The following is a 24298-nucleotide window of genomic DNA, read 5'->3' as shown; positions in this document are numbered from 1 at the left end:
CGAGGGGGGGTCAAAAACCGTCCAAAATTGCGTGACGTCATTTATGGACGGCCCCATAGGCTTCGGTGGAAAAATGATCGTATAATGGGATTTTGTGGGAGAGTGGGGGGTGGAGTGGGGGGTGGAGTGGAGTGCGGGGTGGGGGGTGGAGTGGGGGTGGGGTGGGGGGTGGAGTGCGGGGTGGGGGGCGGAGTGCGGGGTGGGGGGTGGGGGGTGGAGTGGGGGGTGGAGTGTGGGGGGTGGGGTGGAGTGTGGGGGGTGGGGGAGGTGGAGTGGGGGGTGGAGTGGGGGGTGGAGTGGGGGAGGTGGAGTGGGGGAGGTGGAGTGGGGGAGGTGGAGTGGGGGGTGGGGTGTGGGGTGGGGGGTGGAGTGCGGGGTGGGGGGTGGAGTGTTGGGTGGGGGGTGGAGTGTGGGGTGGGGGGTGGAGTGGGGGGTGGAGTGGGAGGTGGGGGGTGGAGTGGGGTGGGGGGTGGAGTGCGGGGTGGGGGGTGGAGTGGGGGGTGGAGTGTGGGGTGGGGGGTAGAGTGGGGGGTGGAGTGTGGGGTGGGGGGTGGAGTGTGGGGGGTGGGGTGGAGTGGGGGAGGTGGAGTGGAGTGGGGGGTGGGGTGCGGGGTGGGGGGTGGAGTGCGGGGTGGGGGGTGGAGTGGGGGGTGGAGTGTGGGGTGGGGGGTGGAGTGGGGGGTGGGGGGTGGAGTGGGGGGTGGAGTGGGGGGTGGGGGGTGGAGTGTGGGGTGGGGGGTGGAGTGGGGGGTGGAGTGGGGGGTGGAGTGTGGGGTGGGGGGTGGAATGTGGGGGGTGGGGTGGAGTGTGGGGTGGAGTGGGGGAGGTGGAGTGGGGGGTGGGGTGTGGGGTGGGGGGTGGAGTGGGGGGTGGAGTGCGGGGTGGGGGGTGGTGTGCGGGGTGGGGTGGAGTGCGGGGTGGGGTGGAGTGCGGGGTGGGGTGGAGTGCGGGGTGGGGGGTGGAGTGGGGGGTGGAGTGGGGGGTGGAGTGTGGGGTGGGGGGTGGAATGTGGGGGGTGGGGTGGAGTGTGGGGTGGAGTGGGGGAGGTGGAGTGGGGGGTGGGGTGTGGGGTGGGGGGTGGAGTGGGGGGTGGAGTGCGGGGTGGGGGGTGGTGTGCGGGGTGGGGTGGAGTGCGGGGTGGGGTGGAGTGCGGGGTGGGGTGGAGTGCGGGGTGGGGTGGAGTGCGGGGTGGGGTGGAGTGCAGGGTGTAGTGGGAAGACAAGTTCGCCGCGGTCCCTTAGAGAGCGGCTGTTGTGTTGAGCTACAAGAAGCGACGGCGGTGGTGGCGGCTGACGCCTCTCTCTGTCTCACTGTCTCTGTCTCACTCCGTCGCTCTCTGTTTCACTCTCCCCCTCACTCTCCCCGTTGTCTCTCACACTCTCTGTCTGTCTCTGTGTCTCTCTCTCTGTGTCTCTCTCTCTCTGTCTCTCTGTGTCTCTCTCTGTCTCTCTCTGTGTCTCACTCTCTCTGTCTCTCTCTTGTGTCTCTGTGTCTCTCTGTCTCACTCTGTCAGTGTTTCACCGTGTGTGTCTCTCGCTGTCTCTCTCTGTCTCACTCTCCCCGTTGTCTCTCTGTGTCTCTGTCTCTCTCTGCCTGTGTTTCATCGTGTCTCTGTCTCACGCTCCCCGTTCTCACTCTCTGTGTGTCTCTGTGTGTCTCTCTCTGTCGCTGTCTGTCTCTCTCTGTGTGTCTCTCTCTTTGTGTCTCTCTCTGTCTCTCTCGCTGTCTCTGTCTCTCTCTGTGTCTCTCTCTGTCTCTCTCTGTGTCTCACTCTCTCTCTGTCTCTCTCTTGTGTCTCTGTGTCTCTCTGTCTCACTCTGTCAGTGTTTCACCGTGTGTGTCTCTCGCTGTCTCTCTCTGTCTCACTCTCCCCGTTGTCTCTCTGTGTCTCTGTCTCTCTCTGCCTGTGTTTCATCGTGTCTCTCTCTGTCTTACTCTCCCCGTTGTCTCACTCTCTGTGTGTCTCTGTGTGTGTCTCTCTCTCTGTCTCTCTCTGTGTCTCTCTCTGTGTCTCTCTCTCTGTCTCTCTCGCTGTCTCTGTCTCTCTCTGTGTCTCTCTGTCTCTGTCTCTCATCGTGTTCGTTCAAACGTCTCCCCCTTTTGCTCGCGTTAATATCGCTTCGTTGGGGGGGGGGTGTGTGTTTTTTTGGTACTTAACTTTACTAACGTGATTTTTTTAACACGACAAACAATCAAGCAATCAATCAATCAAGCAAGCAAATCCCGCGTGAGTCCTGCTGCTTGTTGCTGTTGTTTGACCGTCTGCGTTAGCGCTGCTGGTACAGTGCGATACTGTACCAGCAGCGCGATACTGTACCAGCAGCGAGCGAGACTCATCGGCAGGACGATCGACGACTTTGTTGGAGTTTAAAAGTCGAACTTAACACAGGTCGCGATAACCTCCCCGAGTTAAACTAATGTTCGGTTCGTGCTCGACGATTGTGGGGTTTTTTTAAAATAAAAAATATAAATATATATTTTTTTAATAAAAAGGGAATTCCCTCAAAGGCGCGTGAGGTAATCTCTGTACGGAAATGTAACACGGACGGAAGATTTCCCTGTTGTGTGTGTTTTTAAAACTATATAAAAATGTTTTAGTTCCGACTAAACGGAGCTGATATTGTTGATGTATCTTGGTTCTTTCGGTAAAGTCACGTAGGAGGGAAATAATGAAATAATAAAAATAAAAAAATATTTTTTTTGTTTTTACTATAATAAAAATAAAACGTATTATTTTATTGTTTTATTTTTACTGTAATAAAATAATAAAAATAAAACTTAATATTTTATTATGTTTTATTATTTCCCTTCTACGTGGTGGTGACTTTACCGAAAGAACCAAGAATGTTAATCCCTGCAGTCACGAGAGCTTTAAATGGAAGTTGTTGATGCACTTTGTTTTAAACACGAACTATGGTGGTCAACGTGGCCGGGGAGGTCAGAGCGACCCCCTTGGATGGGTGTTGGATGGGTGTTGGTTGGGTGTTGGTTGGGTGTTAGATGGGTGTTGGTTGGGTGTTGGATGGGTGTTGGTTGGGTGTTGGTTGGGTGTTGGTTGGGTGTTGGTTGGGTGTTGGATGGGTGTTGTTTGGGTGTTAGATGGGTGTCGGTTGGGTGTTGGATGGGTGTTGGTTGGGTGTTGGTTGGGTGTTGGTTGGGTGTTGGTTGGGTGTTAGATGGGTGTTGGGTGTTGGTTGGGTGTTGTTTGGGTGTTAGGTGGGTGTTGTTTGGGTGTTGGATGGGTGTTGGTTGGGTGTTGTTTGGGTGTTAGATGGGTGTCGGTTGGGTGTTGGATGGGTGTTGGTTGGGTGTTGGTTGGGTGTTAGATGGGTGTTGGTTGGGTGTTGGGTGTTGGTTGGGTGTTGTTTGGGTGTTAGGTGGGTGTTGTTTGGGTGTTGGATGGGTGTTGGTTGGGTGTTGTTTGGGTGTTAGATGGGTGTTGGTTGGGTGTTGGATGGGTGTTGTTTGGGTGTTGTTTGGGTGTTGTTTGGGTGTTGTTTGGGTGTTGGTTGGGTGTTGGTTGGGTGTTGGTTGGGTGTTGGATGGGTGTTGGTTGGGTGTTGTTTGGGTGTTAGATGGGTGTCGGTTGGGTGTTGGATGGGTGTTGGTTGGGTGTTGGTTGGGTGTTAGATGGGTGTTGGTTGGGTGTTGGGTGTTGGTTGGGTGTTGTTTGGGTGTTAGGTGGGTGTTGGTTGGGTGTTGGATGGGTGTTGGTTGGGTGTTAGATGGGTGTTGGTTGGGTGTTCGTTGGGTGTTGGATGGGTGTTGGTTGGGTGTTGGTTGGGTGTTAGATGGGTGTTGGTTGGGTGTTGTTTGGGTGTTGGATGGGTGTTGGTTGGGTGTTGGTTGGGTGTTGGATGGGTGTTGGTTGGGTGTTGGTTGGGTGTTGTTTGGGTGTTAGATGGGTGTTAGATGGGTGTTGGTTGGGTGTTGGATGGGTGTTGGTTGGGTGTTGTTTGGGTGTTGGATGGGTGTTGGTTGGGTGTTGTTTGGGTGTTAGATGGGTGTTGGTTGGGTGTTGGTTGGGTGTTAGATGGGTGTTGGTTGGGTGTTGGTTGGGTGTTAGATGGGTGTTGTTTGGGTGTTGGTTGGGTGTTGGTTGGGTGTTAGATGGGTGTTGGTTGGGTGTTGTTTGGGTGTTAGATGGGTGTTGGTTGGGTGTTGGATGGGTGTTGGTTGGGTGTTGTTTGGGTGTTAGATGGGTGTTGGTTGGGTGTTAGATGGGTGTTGGTTGGGTGTTGGATGGGTGGTGGTTGGGTGTTGGTTGGGTGTTGTTTGAGTGTTAGATGGGTGTTGGTTGGGTGTTGGATGGGTGTTGGTTGGGTGTTGGTTGGGTGTCACAGAGTTCCAGATTCGACTTGCGTCTAGAACTCTCTCTCTACTTCCAGACAGAGTTCCAGATGTGACTGACGTCTAGAACTCTCTCTACTTCCACACAGAGTTCCAGATGCGACTGACGTCTAGAACTCTCTCTCTACTTCCAGATAGAGTTCCAGATGCGACTGACGTCTAGAACTCTCTCTCTACTTCCAGACAGAGTTCCAGATGGGACTGACGTCTAGAACTCTCTCTACTTCCAGACAGAGTTCCAGATGTGACTGACGTCTAGAACTCTCTCTCTACTTCCAAACAGAGTTCCAGATGCGACTGACGTCTAGAACTCTCTCTCTACTTCCACGCAGAGTTCCAGATGTGACTGACGTCTAGAACTCTCTCTCTACTTCCAGACAGAGTTCCAGATGCGACTGACGTCTAGAACTCTCTCTCTACTTCCAGACAGAGTTCCAGATGTGACTGACGTCTAGAACTCTCTCTACTTCCAGACAGAGTTCCAGATGTGACTGACGTCTAGAACTCTCTCTCTTCTTCCTCACAGAGTTCCAGATGGGACTGACGTCTATAACTCTCTCTACTTCCAGACAGAGTTCCAGATGTGACTGACGTCTGGAACTCTCTCTCTTCTTCTTCACAGAGTTCCAGATGGGACTGTCGTCTATAACTCTCTCTACTTCCAGACAGAGTTCCAGATGGGACTGACGTCTATAACTCTCTCTCTCTGCTTCCTCACAGAGTTCCAGATGTGACTGACGTCTAAAACTCTCTCTCTACTCCAGACAGAGTTCCAGATGTGACTGACGTCTAGAACTCTCTCTACTGCCACGCAGAGTTCCAGATGCGACTGACGTCTAGAACTCTCTCTCTACTTCCACGCAGAGTTCCAGATGTGACTGACGTCTAGAACTCTCTCTCTCTCCTTCCAGACAGAGTTCCAGATGTGACTGACGTCTAGAACTCTCTCTCTACTTCCTCACAGAGTTCCAGATGTGACTGACGTCTAGAACTCTCTCTCTACTTCCTCACAGAGTTCCAGATGTGACTGACGTCTAGAACTCTCTCTCTCTCTACTTCCACGCAGAGTTCCAGATGTGACTGACGTCTAGAATTCTACTTCCAGACAGAGTTCCAGATGTGACTGACGTCGAGAACTCTCTCTCTACTTCCACGCAGAGTTCCAGATCGGACTGACTTTTAGAACTCTCTCTCTCTACTTCCTCACAGAGTTCCAGATGTGACTGATGTCTAGAACTCTCTCTCTACTTCCAGGCAGAGTTCCAGATGGGACTGAATTGGAACTCTGTCATACTACTTACACGCCAGAGGTTGGCTACTGAAAGACAAATTTGTGGTGACAAGATTCTTTAAGAGTGGACTTTAGAGATAGCATGTTAGCTTTCTAACAGCTGTGGAGTCTGTCAGAAAAAAATGGATTGCTTATTTGTATACATGTAAGTTGAGGGTGGCTAGGAGATGTTGACTGCCTCGCCTGGTATACAGGTTGTGGGTTCGATGCTGACCCTGACACTTGTATATCTGGAGTTGGCACGCTCTCCCCGTGGTCGCGTGGATTTTTCTACAGGTCCTCCGGTTTTTCCTTCCACATTTAGAATCAACATTATGCGTTAAGGGTATTTGGCTGCTATAAATTTCCACGTGACGACAAGTCACTCAGTTGACCTATCATTTGTGATAGCCAGGTCGCTTATGAAAAAGCTGGGTATAGCTCAGTGGGCCTTACCTGATATAATAAAACGTTTTAAGGGATTGTTTTACAATGTAGAATGTAAATAAATACGGCAAAAGTTCTGTTATCCGGCATCATCAGGAAGGGGTTCAGGTTAAAGATGCCGGTTAGTTTAGACTTTAGAGAGTTATAATTACAGTTCACCAAATTTTCCAAGTAGTAAACTTTTTCAAAGAAAAAACTATGATACAAGAAATAATATTACCCTTTTACAGAGGCACTTACCGGTCAGTTGCAGAGCATTCTTAGTTGATTGCAGAAAATCAGTGGGGGACCGTTCAGAGTACAGTATACAGTAGTACAGCGCTGTACGTACAGACTTCCGCTAGCTCCACCGCTCGGCAGCGTCCTGAAGTTTCCCTAAACAACGACAACAACAATGGATCTACGGCAGGCGCACGGAAAGATGCCGGATGGCTGTCAGAATTTTTTCTGGATCCGTGCAGGAAACATTTGTATTTCCGTCTATGACGAGATGCCCGTTAATAGAGCATTCCGGATGGTAAAGTGCCTGATAACAGACCTCTTGCTGTCACCACTGTTGGTATGGTTTTTGTTCAGGGTAAATCTTTTCCATGGCATTGACTATTTGGCATATCTTGCAAAGTTTGTAAAAATGCACGAATAATTGATGTATTCTTCCGTTCCTGTTCACAGTTTTACTCCACACAACCCTTAATTTTTACCCAAAGTTATCGCCTTTAACGAGACAAGAAGCATCACCAGAATGGCGTGCGCAGTGGCCGCCCCTCTACTGGAGCCGAGCGGGGACTTCCCGGCGTGGCTGGAGGCGCAGGGCGTGAACGCGGAGGTGGCCCGGGCCATGGACTCCGAGCTGGGCATCCGGGACTATGGGGTCCTGCGCGCCTGCGTCGGGGACAGCCTCGTGCGGGCCGAGCTGCTGGCCACGGCGCGCGACCGCCTGCCCTTCGGCTTCTACGCCGTGCTGCGGCAGGTGGTGAAGGCCCTGCGGGGCGCCGAGCGCCACGACGGCGCCGGGACGCCGCGCTGGGACGACGACGACGACGCCGCCGCCTCCCCGTGTGGCGACGTGACGCTGGCAGGCCTGGTGGACGTGCTGCTCGCGCTGTTCAGTGGCTTGAGCCGGGAGCTGCTGCTGTCCGCGCGGAGGCTGGGCGAGTGGGATGGACTGACGCATCCCACAGCTTTATCAGCCACAGGTGCTGACAGTCCTGAAAATGTGGGGCTGGAAACTATGGATGACCAAGAAAACAGTGATGGGGATTTCACTTTAACCGCAAGAGCAGTCACTCCCATGGATGCAGCAGATGATTTTGTTGCTTGTCCAGCGGAAGGTAATGTGCACGGTGTTGACGTAGTGCTTTTGATTTTAAATTTCTCGTCTCCGGTGAGATGTTAGGCCTGTGATTATATTTGATCCCGTTTATATTTAATCTGTGCGATCGTTGCTACGAACGCCCGCTGGCCCAAACTGCCACAAGACAATACCAAACGCAGCGGTTTTTGTTTTCCAGGTGAGGCTGAGGCTCGCCAGTTGTTATCCGATGAGCTCTTAAACCACGATAAGATGTTGACTGTCATCAAAGTTGAGACCACCGAAGGTAAGGTTTTGGCCAAGAGAACTGTTTAAGTCAGTGAGTGCATTTGTTTTTGTATACGGCTCAAGTTGAGCATTATGTCCGACGCTCTCTTCAAAGCAAGGTGAAACTCTAAAGGAAACGTCTCCCTGACTGTCCGTCATGAGCTGCAGGCTTTGTTAGTGACACAGTAGGCTCTTGTAGATCCCCATAGAATGAAAATAAAGTGTTGTTTATGCCCTCAACTTTTGTACTGATTGGTGCGGGCACGAAATGGTCTGTCATGGAGCTTTTACAAACCTGAAAAGACTTTTTTTTTTACCCAATTGATGGAAAGCATCGTCGTGTCTCCAGTTGTCCGCATTGGATTTTTCTGACGGCTTATTGTATTTCGTTTGTAAGAGTAATTGTGAAAAAGAGGTGTCCAAGGGAACGGGTTCACCAAATTCCATTGTTAGGGCACATTAATTCAAAACGGTTATAGTGGGTTATCGTCCTGCACTCCCAACTGTTGACGGGCACATCTTTAATTTCCTACAACCGATTAGCATCGAGTCTTAAGCGGTAGGCTTGTGCGTGTGGCGTGGTGGCAGAATACTCTATCCTACAGGGGGCACAGGTTAATGAGTGCGTGTTTTGGTCCGAGTTATTTATTTTACTTTGGAAATTCTTATTTTGGGGGAGCCTTTTAGGTTTACCCTTTGAGTTCGGACATTCATGCATTCTCGCGCACTTGCCCTGCTCGATCCTGAATCGTTGTCCGTTGGTGTTTGATTTATCCCGCAGAGGAGAAGTGGAACCCAGTTGCAGACTTCGAAGATTTTGACCCCGGGCAGACGTTGCAGAGAGTGAAAACGGAAACCCGCGGAGGTGACGTAACATATTAAAACCCGATTGCAGCAAAACCCCTCTTATCTGCGGCTCCTGCTGTCAGCGGTGCTGAATTGATCTGCGACGATTCATTTTAATGAAATGTTTTCAGGTGTCACATGGAAAATTCGCTATATTATTACGGATAAATGAGTCGATGTATTTTGCCTCCTGTAAGAGGGACGACGCGCGCGAAACACTTGGCACGGTGCTTCGGGCAGAAAACCAACCGCAGACGACGGGATTAGCAGCCATCGCGTGCGGCAAATTACGTCGAGACAAAACCCCGTTGACCGTTTTGGGTTTTGTCGCCTTTTCCTCCCCTGCAGGCACGAGGAGCTCCCACGATCGCTCGCGGCCCGTCGTCGCGGACGTCGACTTTCTGCGGGACGCCCAAGCGGACGCGCCCCCCGTGGGCAGTTTACCCGCGCCTGCCCGTACGCGGCGGCCGGCGTTTGGCAGAATGCGCGTCGGCAACGCCGCGGCCGCCGCGAGTGGCGCGTGCGAGGCCGAGCGGCAGCTCGCGATGGGATACGCCCGGGGCGAGCAGGCCGCGGACAAAGACGTGGCTCTGCCGCAGGAGGAGGATCGCCGCGACTTTGCCTTCGCCGGCGACGGTCAATCGCCGGCGTTCGAGCCGATTCGACGGAGATCGCTGAAGGTGGCCGCGGGCAAGAAGTTGTTCGGCTGCCGGGTTTGCGGGCACTTCTTCTCGATGAGGTGCAGCCTGGTTCGCCACCAGCGCTTGCACACGGGCGAGAAGCCCTACTCGTGCAACGTGTGCAACCACCTCTTCTCCTCGAGCTCCCACCTCAAGTCGCACGAGCGGACGCACACGGGAGAGCGGCCCTACCGCTGCGAGGTGTGCAAGCAGAACTTCTCGCAGCTGAGCACGCTGAGGCGCCACGAGCTGACGCACACGGGCGAGCGGCCGTACCGCTGCAGCGAGTGCAGCCAGACCTTCACGCGGAAGAACGTCCTGAAGAAGCATGAGCGAACGCACGCGAGCAAGAGGCCCTACCGCTGCGGCGTGTGCGGTCAGACCTTCACCAAATCGTCGTCTTTGAAGTTCCACCAGCGCACACAGGTGGCGTGCTCCGGAATCGGCGATTTAAACTAAAACGTTTTCTTTTTTTTTACCAAGTAAGGCCCTGCTGTGATGGGAAAAAAAAGATAGCTTATCGAACCCTCCTACATACCAAGCAAGGGAGATAACATCGCAAACACTTTCGCTTGCCACCCTCATACGAAAAACGTTTTTGCATTTTAATTCATGTTTGTGACAAATCTTACTGAATTGGCTGTGTCGATTGGTGGCGGGATTAACGACACATATATATTTACGAGATCTAACCCAAAAAAAAAACTTGTATGGATATTGGTCGCGAAAGCTTACATGTTAAACATAGTTCATGTTATTACTCATAAATTGTATTATCGTCACTATGCTTTGCGAGAATCGTTTACTTGGTGAAATACGTTTTTAACTTAGTGTCTTCGTTGTGCTCCGAGTAGTGTAGAGAGACACAAGCACTCGTGAACAACGTGGTTTCTCAATAATCGCGCAAGAGTTACAGGTACAGTGCAAGCAAGCCAGCTTCTCTAAAATGTATTCATTGTTTGAGGCCCCATCTGCCTGTTACAAGTTGATTCGTGAAGAGAAGAGAGTAAACTGTGCAGACATCTCTTGATATGTTTTTCAAGAGAGAGGAAACACGAGCACCAAAGGGAATTAGCATCTGCAGAACATGGAAGGACCCAGTGGCATCAACATCTGCAGAACACGGAAGGACCCAGTGGCATCTACATCTGCAGAACACGGAAGTACCCAGTGGCATCAACATCTGCAGAACGTGAAAAATCAGTGGCATCCGAAGAACGTGAAGAACCAGTGGCATCTACAGGTCCGGTTCAAACATTTATTATTGGTTGTGAGTGGGAATCAGTCGGGTCACCTGACCCAACATTGGCATGTTTACTGGGTAGGCTGGCCAAACAAGAGACGGACAAAGTCAGGAGTTGGATGGCCGCTGGTTGTCTTTAGGTGCATAGGTCGCTTATCCTCCTTGGGTTCCTCGGCTGATGTGCTGCGAACTTCCGCCCCCTCTCACTAGTCTACGCAGGGGCAGAAGTTCACTGCGCTCCGGCCTGCTCCAGGAACTCGCACACAAAGAAAACCACGAGGTGCACAGTGAAATAACGCGATGCGCATCGTAACTGGAACCCTCGAGACCGACGCCAATCCCCTGGGCTCCCACGTGTTCTGGCAAACATTCTGCCACCAAATACCTGCAGCGATGTGCATCCCGCAAAGGACTTTACACGTTTTTTTCTTCCAACGGCAACCACCGAACCGTCAACTAAGGCCCTCAACCATTGTACATTAACCCCCGATATGGCACGGTTGGCTTCGTACGGCGCGGAAGAAGTTCAACGTAAATGCATACTTACCTTGCCGCCGACTCAATTCCCGATCCCCCTTATGGGATTGTGGCATCACCATCCTAGAATCTGCTGGCTAACGGAGTGAAACAACGCAGACGTCCGCAATAATAAACGCCTCATTCAAGACCCAAATCATCGCCGCACCTTGCTTTGACATTCCTCCTCAAAGATGGTGGTGGAACCGTCAACCTCATTGGAATATCATCCGCAGGCCCGATGCGCACGTCTCCGTCATTGGAAGGACAATTAGAGACGAGCCACAGTCGTGCAATTGTGGCCATGGATCCAAGAAACTATGGGCTCTGTAGACCGAAGGGAAATGGGTTGGACGTTTGGTATTCTTAGCCACTCGTCCGACTTGGCGGCCGGGGGGCGAGCTGTCTGCTTGCTGCTTTTGCCTGTTGTCTTTTCCTACATGCTGAACTTCGGTCTTGGCATTAAAACCCTCTTGGTCACCGTTACTATCAAACCACTTACGGTGTTCCCACAATGAACGAGTCAATCTGTAACGCGACGAAGTTTAGTGGCTTGCGCAACTCTTTTGACCAGGCTTTTGCATGCTCCAGTCAGCACGACCTGCCATTCTCCCGTGTTTCCGCATTGACCAATCGACCCCCCCCCCCCCCACCGTTCAAAAACGGTGGCGCATTAACTTGTTCCACGCGACGCGCCAAGCACCTGCGGGTTACCAGTCACGAGAGCTCGCTTGTTGTGAACGTCAGGTTTGTCCGCCTGTACCCTTAAGACTGTTCTTTCATTATACCTAATAAACTGGAAATAAATAAACTGGAAACTGGAAATTATTAACCGGAGTTGAGCAAGTGTCCATGGTAATGGGACGTTACCGAATAAAGATCTCTGTTGAAGACATCCGAATGGACAGTCCCTCCCCATCCGTGCTACATTACCCCCAAGTTGCCCGCAATGTTGAGTAAATCACGCCGACACATAAACGGTGCCCGTGGCGGTTGACCTGCTAACCCCGTTGACATTACGTACGCACAATGTACGCGTTTGCCTGCCTGGCGGCTCGGCACATACAAATGCGCACTCCAGGAGCTTTTGTTGTTATGGGTTGGGCAAGCACAGGCGGTGGCCTGCAATTGGTTATTTGGTATCGTGGCCATGGGTTTGGTACTTTGGTGGACAGCTGTAAGAACGGTCCGGTGATTCAACGTTGAACCTCACGTGCGCACCGAGCTCTACCAATACGGCCAGGCGCATTCTCGGCGATGCGTTTGAGCCACCCGAGTTCCGATTTGGTCAAACTCCAGGCGACAAGAGCAGCATGGGTGCGTGTGTGGTGTTTGTGGTGTGAGGGTTCGAAATTGGTTGTGGGCTTTATCTGGTAGGATGGGGGATGGTTTAAATTTTATTGGTGTTTGGGTGATTTGTTTACATTTCTTAAACTTTGAACTCATGTTTTTTTGCTGTCGTAACGTTCTTACCAGCTTTATAGCTCATCGGATTCTTCCAGTATAAAGATTCAGATTCTGTCTGGTAATTGTTAGTGGTCAAGTTGATGACAAGTACATCCTTGGGAGGACATTTTAAAAAAGTGTCGCCATCAACGGAATCACACTGCATGCTCCTGGCCCCTTTCAAGGCCCCATGAACTCTTATAGAACGCGGTGCAGCTCGGATACAAACCACAGTCACCCACGTACTTCGGTGTTTTTTTTATAATCCTGCACTCATTTATGATAATGGCTGGAGAAAAATGAGGCCTGGCTACGCCCGCGAATCACAAAATCATCATCGTTACGTATGTCGAACCTTCCGCACCGTACGTAGCCGAGTGCTAAAAATCGGAGGTACGGGGGAAGGACGACAAGTGAGTCGTGTCGAGTGTTACCCTCTCATATGGTTAGTTGGGGGTTCTCACGAAACTGTTTCCTCCCACGGATCCAAAGCACTCGTGTATGGCAGCCAACCGTTGCAGATATATCAGGACCCTTGAGACGGCGAGGCTTTCCTGGGGGAAAACAATGTATTTCATCACAATTATAATAATCAACCTCGATTGGGCGCGACCTGCTTTACGCCACCGACCGCCCACCCCGGGTGAACCTTTCGCTTCAGCGCGGGCCGTTAGTCCGGATGGCTTCCAAGCGCTGCGCAGGTCACACCGCTCTTTAAGAAAAAAGATAAGAAAAGGCTTGAGCTACAGCGACCCCACGAACTGGCATACCCCCATCTTAAACTTAAAAGGTTATTTAAAAGGTTGTTAGAGCGCCTCGTCGCAGTTGGCACGAGTCGGTAATTCCCACGGCACCGACGGCCTCTACAGGATCGCTGACAAACGGTGCACCGCAGCGTTGGTTCGGCCTGGATCTCTCCGCTGCCTTCGACAACACTGACCAAGAGACCCTCGCCGGGTGGCTAATGTCAAGGTTTGGCGTGACGGGTACAGCACCGAGGTGGATTTAGGTCATAACCTTGATGGCGGATCACAGTTCGTCAAGCTGGGTGAATATCAGTCGTCGCCTGTGCCGAGCCTGGTGGGCCCTCCTACAGGGATCCGTCCTTGGGTCTCTCCGTTTGTCAATGTCAAATTTTTGCGCGACATCACGTTCCATCAGTATGCCGACGATAACGCAGTTGTGTTGTGCGGCCTCGGCATCCTCGAAGACTGCACGCGAGCGGATGCTTGTGTGGTTCGCACAAAATGAGATGCTGCTCGACCAAAATGAGATGCTGCTCGACCTAGAGAAGGTCGGAGATCCTGCCTGGTGAGCAGCTGGGCTCAGACGGGAACATTTGTGGATCGGTGGTCGCAGACTCCAAAGATTTTAGTTTTCTGCTCGAGACGAACGAGTCTCGACACCACACAATCAACCGTTGATGTTGCTTGATCACCACGTGCAAAATACGGGTCAGATCCTGCAATTCCAATATTTCGGCTAACCGTCTAGTCATGACATGGCCAACAAGGTGGCATGCAGCAAAGTATTGATGAGGCTGGACTATTGCAACTCACTACTACTCCCAACAGGACATAAAAAAAAACATTAGCGAGCTACAGGGCGTGTACAAAATTCGTTGACGCGTGTGTCGCGACGAGAACTTCCAAGATCCGACCGTATCTCCGATTAGCACGGTTGGCCGCTTACGGTACCAAAGAAGTTCAACGTACGTATCCGTCTAGCGCTTCCCGGTTGCTCAACATATACATGAACAGGTTCTGCTTATTATTTAGACGGTGCTCGCTGCCAACGAACCTTGCCGAGAGACTGTCAAAAAACACAGACCAGCGTGCCAAACCCCAGCATTCAGCCACCCACCGAAGACGGCCACTGCATCGCATGCTGTTAGTTGTGCCCTCTGCACCTGGTCTGGAAAACTCTCTTCTGCCATTAGAAGCCCACTGAAACTGTGCACTTTTGTAATCCAAAGTGAAAAATGTATTTATTTAGGACTGCTTTTAGCGTATAGCCCCTTCCCCCGCACCTCCGATGAACACGGTGGGCTGCGTACGTTGTGAAAGAAGTTTAACGTACAAAAACAAAGATCCCACCCGTGTAGCCTTTACAGACTGTAGGGGCAAGTGCTGTTGGCGAGCACCTATTAAGGCCGGAACAGCACACGAGGGGGTGGGTGGCCAGCACCACGCCCGACCGCCTTTGTCTCCCCAGTGGCGATGTTTACTACACACCGCACCAGGTACTCCTTTGAGGCTGCGTCGACCTCGGGGGAGGCCCAGGACCGGTTCAGATGATCGCCACCGGTGCGAAAGCCCCCATGTGTTTGCGCTGGTGGAACTTCAAAGAGGACGACTGCGTGAACGCCCGACCGCAGACATCGCAGCGGAAGGGCTTCTCGCCCGTGTGCGTGCGCTCGTGGTCCTTCAGGACGTTCTTCCACGCGAAGGTCTGACCGCACGTGCTGCAGCGGTAGGGCTTCTCGCCCGTGTGCTTGCGCTGGTGGCGTTTCAGCGTGCCCGGGAGCGGGAAGTCCTGCCCGCACACCTTGCATCGGTACGGCCTCTCGCCCGTGTGCGTGCGCTCGTGCCGTTTCAGCGTGTCCACCCGCGAGAACTCCTGCCCGCACACCTTGCAGCGGTGCGGCCTCTCGCCCGTGTGCATGCGCTGGTGGTGTGTCAGGTTGCGCCGCATGGAGAAGGTTTTCCCGCAGATCCTGCAGCTGTGGCACGCCGGTACGATCGCGAGCGGATCGTCGTCCGCGACGGAACATCCTCGGTAGGTCGCCGGAGGCGAGGCCACGTCCTTGCCCACGGCCTCCCAGTCGAGCGCAGGACCCATCGCGAGCTGCTCGGGCGTGCACGTGGCGGCCGCGGCCGCGGCTTTGTTGCCGCGCCTCACGTCAGCCGCCGGCTGATGCGTCCGGGGAAAGCGGAGGAAATTGTCGACGAGCGGAGGGTTTGCTTGGGCTGCCTGCAGCGATTTCACGTCCGCAATGAGGAGTCGCGGGCGATCGCGAGAGTGTTTGTTGCCTGCGGGAGAGAGAGCGGCAGTTGGCGATGCTGGTGACCAAAAAAATCTTTCAAAGGCTTCGATTCAATGCACATGTGGCTGGGTAATTTTCTTAACTGCCACTTTAGCTCAGCAACTTACGAGCATCCGACTGCACACAATGACTCAATTGTATTTCCACATCTGCAGTTTGATGGGCAATTTTGCTCAAAATACCAGCACAGCAACCAAAAACTATTTGTATTTATACCAGATAATGCCCACCAAGCTATATATAGCTCTTTTTCGGAAGCGACCTGGTCACAAATGATAGCTCAACAAAGTTGCTCTTCAAGTAAAAACGTAGAGCAGCCAAGTACTCTAAACGCACGTCGATTCTAAATGTGGAGGGAGAAAAATCCACACGTCCACGGGGAGAATGAACACGCAAACTACAAATATACAACCAGGTGTCAGGGTCGGGATCGAACCCACGACCTCTTGCATACCAGTCGAGGGAGCGAAACATCGACATTGCGGCACCACAATTTCATCATCACGATCTGTGGGCAGATAACCCGTAGATGTCTACTGAACAATTTGTCATTGGTTTCCACTTTCCTCTGTCTTGTGCCAACATGCTCGATTCACATCAAGTTAAAAACATTCTTTGAATTGGATTCCATTGAATGGCCACAATGGCACAAAGCCCGAAAAGTATGCAAAGAAGCAGACAGAGTTTAACACGTAGGATTTCGCGACCAAAATAAAACGTAAGACGGGTTGTTTTCTGAGTTAGATTGTGTAAATGTGTGCCGTTAAACCCGCCACCACCCGACGCAGCCAATTAGTGAGGTTTGTCATGTAAACAGAACGTGGCAATTCGTTACTAGTACAGCAGCACACCGGTTGTGTGTTGGAGAGCAAAGCCACAACATGTATAATCCGAGTACGATGTTTCACCAGTAATTACAACCAGCTTCATCAGGCTACAGCCAGATTTGTTGAGAAATCCTCCTGTTTCGTTCCTTAAATAGAGGGGTGGATGTAATAACACTTGTGTGCTCTTCTTGGGCAAAGTGTGGGGTGGTTAATGAATGCATATCAATGCCTGGGTATCCATTTCTGGTTGGGTTATTTATATGGTAATCAACGTGCATTATGCAAGCATTATGGAAACCTATTCTTGTACGTTTTGTCGTTTTTATAAAAATATCTGTACCAACGGTAATCCCTATTGAAGTATGATGACCTCCATAGGGATGCATTTAAACATTGAGGGATGCATTTAAACATTGAGGGATGCATTTAAACAATGTGTTATTTGATTATTCGCTTTCAAGCAGCACTAAGCCTGTAGCTATCCAAACGGTTAAAATTATTTTTATTTCTCTCAATTTCGATTCTCTAATTCATCTTGGCCAGTAAAAACTATTTTCGCACAGAACTTCAACATTATCAAAATCAACTGAGTGCCCATGTTGGCACGCGTGTTCTGCCACTGCCGACAGTTGTATTTGGGAGTATTGAATGTTTCTTTGGTGTTCTTTTAGTCTCGTGCTGATCAGGACTAATGTACAGCACTCAATTGATTTTGATAATGTTAAAGTTCTGTGCAAAACAATGGGCTTGCATAATGCATAATGTACGTTGATTACCATATAAATAACCCAACCGGAAATGGATACCAAGTCATTGATATGCATCCATTTATCTCCCCCCCCCTCCCCCACTTCGCCCAAGAATAGCACACAAGTGTTATCACATCTACCCCTCTATTTAAGGAACGAAAGAGGAGAATTTCTCCACAAACTTGGCTGTCGGCTGATGAAGCTAGTTGTAATTACTGGCAAAACGTCGTACTCGGATTGTAAATGTTGTGGCTTGGCTTTCCAACACACCGGCGTGCTGAACTAGTAACGAATTGGCCACGTTCTGTTTACGTGACAAACCTTACTAATTGGCCGTGTCGGGTGATGGCGGGTTTAACGACACATTTATATATTCACACAATCTAACCCAAAAAATCCTGCATTATGGAAGCAGGCAGAGTTTCACGCTTTGAGCGATTAACATTTGGATCGGAGGATGCACGCCCGCACACACACATGCACACACATGCACGCACACACCCACTGACTCATCGATAGCCCAGGAGCCATTTGTTTTTTTTTTGGGTTGCACCTCGCTTTAAAGCAGTGGATTTTAACCAGAAGCGAGAGGCTGAGGGAGCTGGAGATGCGCGCGGGGGGGGGGGAGAAGCAGCGGCTGCAGTCAAAACCGATGAGCCCATCGGCAACCGAAACGTCGCGATTTAATTTACCTTTACTTATTTTATTTTGTCACCTACGTGACTTTACCGAAAGAACCAGAGAATGGATCCTTGCAGTCACCACAACTTCAAATCTAGAATCAAAGGGGTGCAAGCAAGGCTGCAGTCAAGGTTAAGAACCACTGCTTCAAAGGGAAGCGCAACGCAAGTGGGCAGGAGCCCCTTTGGGTGGGCACGGCGCAGAGGGCACACAGCGAAATGTCAGAAAGAGGAAAGGAAAGAGTGCCTTTCAACATTAGCGAGGTTCACCGTCATAGCTCTCCGCTTTTACGACCCGCTCCTTCCGGCTGAAGCCAGAATCGTCAACGCCCGAAGCCAGGCTCTGTTCAGCTAGGTCTGGATTCAAAAAAGACAAATGCACGCAGAATGGGTTGGCATTGAACAACGCTGAACGTGGCATGGTTAAGAATGTTTCACATGCAGGCTTTCGCGTAAATATGCGTCGCTAATTGGCCGTTTCGGGTGGTGGCGGGTTTAACAGACACATTTATATTTACGCGATGTAATTAAAAAAAAAACTAAACCCTCTATGCGGGTTTAAGAATGTCGGTGTATGGACCTTTACGAGTTTTTACAGAGAATGCTCAAGTCCATTATGGTCAAATACAGGCAGACCTCGCTTAGTGCTCAAGATGGGCGCTGAGAGGGGTCATTATACCATGGCATACATGGGGGATGCATTCCCGACAGCTTGGTTTCTATCGTACGAGCAATATACGAGGGCTTCACTTGGGGCTATCGGTAATTGCGCCACTAATAATACAGATGCGAAACGCTAATAATGTCTTTTAACATCAGTATTCTTATTCTACTGTACTGCTACAAGGCAGCGGTGGGAAGAGTTAAAATCCTTCATGGAGATGTTAAAGCGAAGGAGGCGGGTAGACCGACCGCCGGGTTTCTATTCAGACTTCGAGGTCACAAGCGTGATGATAACTCAAAAAACATGGCATGAAGCCGATTGCCTGTGAAACTGTTTTCTGGAGAGATCTTACAAGCGCAGCAGGGTCTCAACTATGGCGATGGTCATCATCCGATCGTGGTGGAAAAGGTCATTGGACAAAAAAACTGCGTAGCTCCTCACCTGTAAACCAGTAAGTGTCTGGTACTGCCTTGTGGCAGTTTGGGTCTGGACACTTTTGGCAAAGCAGCACAGACCCCGCATGCATATGAAGGACCTTCCAGCTGCATAAGTACCACATTAATCTCTCTGCATTCCCCATCGGTGGGAGGGACTGAACTTGTGGTTAAAGTGAAACCCACAGCACCGGGTTCCACGCTTCTTTGCGTACTGTTCAGATTGTGTTCCGGTTTTAATGACCATGTAATAGATGGTATGTGCCAATAAAAAAAAACACGCACGTTTTTTTCCCTCACGATTACGACGTTTCAAAAACACTTGAACCAGCTCTCATCGGCCTCCGTTCGCCAATTTTGGTTCGGATCTGCTCCCGGTAGCTGTGCGGAGTAAACGCTCTGTATCCCTTGTGACCTCCGGGTGAAAGGAACTTTAGCGGTTTAAATTACTATTGTTTTCCACTTGCCTCTCTCCAGCCGATAGCTCCAATTGTTTAGCAAACTTGCTGTACATCACCTTGACTTTGCTCATTTATCTTCAGCCCAAACTTTGCTCCCTTCATCAAGTTCTTTTAGCATTTCCTTGAGTTCATTATAGCTCATCGGATGCCTCCAGTATAAATAATATATTCTGATTCTGAGCATTGTGTGTCGGACTTGTTCCTCACCAGCCCCTGATAATGATCTCGTTGGTTTTATTGAAGGCATCTCATTGAAGAAACACCATCAATATTATAATAGGGTTTTCCCCCTTTTTTCTGGCAACAAAACTGAAACCTTTTTACAAGGATTCATGTCTGCATTAACCACAATACCTGCAGTCAAAATGCAAACAAAAACATGATAATATATGCATTGTCCTTGAAACTGATTGGTCCACACCAAGGGACGGCTTTCTTTTGAGCCTCGACCAAATTGGTGCTCGACCAGATGACGCCAAAAGGCCTTTTGTAAAAAGGTTTCAGTTTTGTTGCCAGAAAAAAAGGGAAAACCCCTATTATTATATTTTGGTACTGGCAAAGGAGGCCTAATGATGTAGAAACACCATCAAGTTTTGTTTCACACCACGGTAAAGCTACTGCCGGGCCCTGTCACCGTGAACAGTTTTAAAGGGGGAAAAAAATTCTTACCAGCGCAGGTCTCAACTTTGATGGTCATCAACTGATCGCGTTGGAGAAGTTCATCAGATAACAACTTTGGCTCCTCAGCCTCACCTGTAAAAACAAGTCAATATTGCGTTTTAGCAGTTTGGTTCGGTGGGAAGATTTGGAAACGCAGCACAAATTTAAATGTATGCATTTAACACCAAAACGGATATTTTATGCATGTGGAACTTATTTCGCACCGTACATAATCAACTGTGCTAAAATAGGAGGTGCGTTTAGGTAGTTTCATTAAATCCCAAAACACTCTGTGAATACAGGACACAGGGCACATTACCTTCTGCACAAACACCGAAATCTACTGCATCCATGGGGGCAGCTGCTCTTGTGATTAAAGTGAAACCCTCATCACTGCATTCTTGGTCATCCATGGCTCCCAGCCCCACATCTTCAGGACTGCCAGCACCTGTGGCTGATAAACCTGTGGGATGCGTCAGTCCATCCCACTCGCCCAGCCTCCGCGCGGACAGCAGCAGCTCCCGGCTCAAGCCGCTGAACAGCGCGAGCAGCACGTCCACCAGGCCTCCCAGCGTCACGTCGCCACAGGGGGAGGAGGCGGCGGCCGCGTCGTCGTCCCAGCGCGACGTCCCGGCGTCGTGGCGCTCGGCACCCCGCAGGGCCTTCACCACCTGCCGCAGCACGGCGTAGAAGCCGAAGGGCAGGCGGTCGCGCGCCGTGGCCAGCAGCTCGGCCCGCACGAGGCCGTCCCCGACGCAGGCGCGCAGGACCCCGTAGTCGCGGATGCCCAGCTCGGAGTCCATGGCCCGGGCCACCTCCGCGTTCACGCCCTGCGCCTCCAGCCACGCCGGGAAGTCCCCGATCGGCTCCGGCAGCGGGACGGCCACCGCGCACGCCATGCTGGTGATGCTGCTGCTCGTTCTCGGGTCACTCGGTTTGGTGGAACTAAATGACGGTCGTGCAGATCAAATCTGTGAACAGGCGTGCATCAATTCGTTTATTTGTCCTTCCCCCACCCCCGCACCTCCGGTTAGCACGGTTAGCTACATACGGGTGCGAAACAAGTTCAACGTACACACATGCATCAATGAATTCACCCTGCACTTTTAAAAGAAACGTTAGTGACGTAAACCACGTGCAAATGATCTGAAACATGCTAAATTTAGGCTAATCGAAAGAATTCTGTACAATGCAGGACTGCAAAACAAGAGCTATAAAATGACTACGGAATCGAATTCCGCCCCCAAAGTCTGCCGATTCCTGGAATTTATTTTAAAAAGATCTGGGCCACGACTGCAGGCTTCAGAATCTGTATTTATACTGGAGGAATCTAATGCGCTACAAAGCTCTTTTTTTCAGATGTCCAGTCGGGGACACGGGGTGAGAAAGGTAACGTTACGGACATAAACACGGTGTTATTAGTTTACATAACACACACACACAGGCTTGCGAAACAGGGAGATGCAGGGGGGGAGATCCAGGGGGGAGTTCCAGGGCCTGCGAAACGGTGAGATTCAGGGGGGAGATGCAGGGCCTGTGAAACGGGGAAATTCAGGGGGGAGATCCAGGGCCTGTGAAACGGGGAGATGCAGGGCCTGCGAAACGGGGAGATCCAGGGGGGAGATGCAGGGCCTGTGAAACGGGGAGATGCAGGGGGAGATGCAGGGCCTGTGAAACGGGGAGATGCAGAGGGAAATGCAGGGCCTGTGAAACGGGGAGATGCAGGGGGAGATGCTGGGACTGTGAAACGGGGAGATCCAGGGGGAGATGCAGGGAGAGATGCAGGGACTGTGAAACGGGGAGATCCAGGGGGAGATGCAGGGGGAGATGCAGGGACTGTGAAACGGGGAGATGCAGGGGGAGATTCAGGGCCTTGTGAAACGGGGAGATCCAGGGGGAGATGCAGGGCCTGTGAAACGGGGAGATGCAGGGCCTGTGAAACGGGGAGATCCAGGGGGAGATGCAGGGGGAGATGCAGGGTCTGTGAAACGGGGAGATGCAGGGGGAGATGCAGGGCCTGTGAAACGGGGAGATGCAGGGGGAGATGCTGGGACTGTGAAACGGGGAGATCCAGGGGGAGATGCAGGGGGAGATACAGGGACTGTGAAACGGGGAGATCCAGGGGGAGATGCAGGGGGAGATGCAGGGACTGTGAAACGGGGAGATGCAGGGGGAGATTCAGGGCCTGTGAAACGGGGAGATGCAGGGGGAGATGCAGGGCCTGTGAAACGGGGAGATTCATGGAGGAGATGCAGGGACTGTGAAACGGGGAGATTCAGGGGGAGATCCAGGGGGAGATTCAGGGCCTGTGAAACGGGGAGATGCAGGGGGGAGATTCAGGGCCTGTGAAACGGGGAGATTCAGGGGGGGAGATGCTGGGCCTGTGAAACGGGGAGATTCAGGGGGGAGATGCAGGGCCTGTGAAACGGGGAGATCAACTTCCGTGTTCTATGAAGATGTAACAGCATAAGGAGATGAGGAGTGAATCAGCCTCAAAGTTGGGTCCTTCCCTTTAAACAAAAAAACATCACAAAGTCAAAACCGCTACAGCGTTTTGCAAAGCGGTACAGTTTGCACACTACGCGATGTTGTGATGCTATTGTTGTTGTGATGCTAGTGGTGTTGTTGTTGATTATATTTCAACAACACGAGGCCCTGTCGAGAGAGACACAGAGAGCACTCTTCACACGCGACGTGGGAGGGGGCGACTGGTCACGGAGACGCAACTCCCGCAAGGATCTTAAGTCTGTGCTCTCGAGTTTAAAGAAGGCGGAAGAGTAAGGAAGGGGGAGAGTGTTCGTTTGTTAAACGTCACGTTAGCCTCACGTAAATAACAACAACATCAACAACATCACCTGCCGAACGCGGAACGAGAAACGCCCGAGTCTTTTTGCCTCTGCCGGGGCTGGCTGCTGCTGATGATGATGATGCTGATGATGTCGATTCAACGTTGATGGGGGGGGTGGCGGTGATGGTGGCGGTGGTGGAGGGGGCGGAGGGACCGCGGCGATTTGCACCACGCTAACCAAATACAAATTTCACTGTAAGGGGCCTTCCATAGATGACGTCACACACCCAGGCTGTAGGGGGGAGGGTCAGACAGTCGTGACGATGGGGAGGGGGGTTTGAGAAATTTGACGTCACTTCAAAATGCGCAACTTTAAATAAATATAGACAACACGTTCTACTTAATTAAATAGACTTTTTTTAAACAAATGTTTTCTCCTGCAACATCAGAGTGCGGCGCCACATTAAATACGCACTACAATGACAATAGTTTGAAGCGATTTGAAGCATGTTTTATTTTCAATATGGAAATATGGTTTGCGGGGGGGGGGCAGAGCTTTGTGACGTCATATTTGAGGGGGGGTCTGACATTTTGTGACGCCGTGTGAGGAAGGGGGGGGGTCAAAAATCGTCCAATATCGCGTGACGTCATTTATGGACGGCCCCTGCCTGTAACAAAAAAATATATTTTTTGTTTCTGGGTAGTAAGTGTTATTTTCCAATTGCTTATGCCACAAAAGTACATAAAATGGCTATTATTCCCCACAAACTGCGCTTTTGTGACCAGGACAGTGATATTTTGAAATTCACCTATTTCCAATGATAAAACGTGGTGTGCATTTCTGTCATTCCTTCACGTAAAGTCCTGGTAACAAAAGCACAGTTTGTGGGGAATAATAGCCATTCTCTATACGTTTGAGGCGTAAGCAATTAGAAAATAACGCTTACTACCCAGGAGCAAAAATCGTGTCACAAAGTGTAATTGGGACTCCTCCGTGCTGAGAGAAATCAGCTTTGGAGTCATGTCAGGCCCTTGTGAGAGAGTCCCCTACAACAACCATTGTAGCTACAGCAGATCCTGAGAGAGTCTCGACACCCCCATTCAAGCCTTTGTAAGCCCTGGGAGAGAGTCCCCCAAATCAGCTTTAGAGCCATGGCAGCCCCTGGCGAAGAGTCCCTTATAACAACCATTGTAGCTACGGAAGATCCTGAGAGAGAGTCTCTACACCCCCATTCAAGCCTTTGTAAGCCCTGGGAGAGAGTCCCCCAAATCAGCTTCAGAGTCATGTCAGGCCCTTGTGAGAGAGTCTCCTATAACAACCATTGTAGCTACAGCAGATCCTGAGAGAGAGTCTCTACACCCCCATTCAAGCCTTTGTAAGCCCTGGGAGAGAGTCCCCCAAATCAGCTTCAGAGTCATGTCAGGCCCTTGTGAGAGAGTCTCCTATAACAACCATTGTAGCTACAGCAGATCCTGAGAGAGAGTCTCTACACCCCCATTCAAGCCTTTGTAAGCCCTGGGAGAGAGTCCTCCAAATCATCTTTAGAGTAATGTCAGGCCTTTGTGAGAGAGTCCCCTATAACAACCATTGTAGCTACGGCAAATCCTGAGA

At 51.0% G+C, this 24298-nt stretch overlaps 2 protein-coding genes across 4 annotated transcripts; one reads left to right on the top strand and one right to left on the bottom strand.

Annotated features, from left to right (window-relative positions):
- The first annotated feature begins 2087 nt into the window (after positions 1-2087).
- On the top strand, positions 2088-11742 carry LOC116941520 (uncharacterized). Of its 2 annotated transcripts, none has more exons than XM_076067398.1 (5): positions 2088-2227; positions 6740-7398; positions 7579-7665; positions 8428-8511; positions 8841-11742. In XM_076067398.1, the coding sequence occupies exons 2-5, from the start codon at positions 6810-6812 to the stop codon at positions 9629-9631; spliced, it is 1551 nt and encodes a 516-aa protein (XP_075923513.1). In that variant the 5' UTR covers positions 2088-2227; positions 6740-6809; the 3' UTR covers positions 9632-11742. The 2 variants fall into 2 exon arrangements, with proteins under 2 accessions (XP_075923513.1, XP_075923533.1); XM_076067418.1 differs by lacking the exon at positions 2088-2227 and adding an exon at positions 2245-2389.
- Positions 11743-12927: 1185 nt separating this feature from the next.
- Positions 12928-22929, bottom strand: LOC116942693 (uncharacterized). 2 transcript variants are annotated; one of them, XM_032954945.2, is made up of 6 exons: positions 22754-22929; positions 22342-22408; positions 20218-20869; positions 19908-19991; positions 17950-18036; positions 12928-15409 (listed from the first exon to the last, which is right to left on the bottom strand). In XM_032954945.2, exons 3-6 carry the CDS (start codon positions 20795-20797, stop codon positions 14667-14669), a joined length of 1494 nt encoding a protein of 497 aa, XP_032810836.2. In that variant the 5' UTR covers positions 20798-20869; positions 22342-22408; positions 22754-22929; the 3' UTR covers positions 12928-14666. The 2 variants fall into 2 exon arrangements, with proteins under 2 accessions (XP_032810836.2, XP_032810845.2); XM_032954954.2 differs by lacking the exon at positions 22342-22408.
- Positions 22930-24298: the final 1369 nt, after the last annotated feature.

Source organism: Petromyzon marinus, chromosome 1, assembly GCF_048934315.1.
Source record: "Petromyzon marinus isolate PM22_M1 ecotype Great Lakes invasive population chromosome 1, UKy_Petmar_22M1.pri1.0, whole genome shotgun sequence".
Classification (NCBI taxonomy): Eukaryota; Metazoa; Chordata; class Hyperoartia; order Petromyzontiformes; family Petromyzontidae; genus Petromyzon; species Petromyzon marinus.
The sequence above is the reverse complement of the archived record's forward strand: the minus strand, read 5'-3'. Positions and strand labels throughout refer to the sequence as shown.

Excerpts from the sequence above, each read along its gene's own strand:
- LOC116941520 (XM_076067398.1), top strand. The coding sequence starts at position 6,810 with ATGGCGTGCGCAGTGGCCGCCCCTCTACTGGAGCCGAGCGGGGACTTC. Across the intron at positions 7,399-7,578 it reads TGTTGCTTGTCCAGCGGAAG|GTGAGGCTGAGGCTCGCCAG; the intron begins GTAATGTGCACG and ends TTTGTTTTCCAG. Across the intron at positions 8,512-8,840 it reads GAAAACGGAAACCCGCGGAG|GCACGAGGAGCTCCCACGAT; the intron begins GTGACGTAACAT and ends CCTCCCCTGCAG.
- LOC116942693 (XM_032954945.2), bottom strand. The coding sequence starts at position 20,797 with ATGGCGTGCGCGGTGGCCGTCCCGCTGCCGGAGCCGATCGGGGACTTC. Across the intron at positions 18,037-19,907 it reads CAAAGTTGAGACCTGCGCTG|ACCTAGCTGAACAGAGCCTG; the intron begins GTAAGAATTTTT and ends TTTTGAATCCAG. Across the intron at positions 15,410-17,949 it reads AAAAGCGGAGAGCTATGACG|GCAACAAACACTCTCGCGAT; the intron begins GTGAACCTCGCT and ends TCTCTCCCGCAG.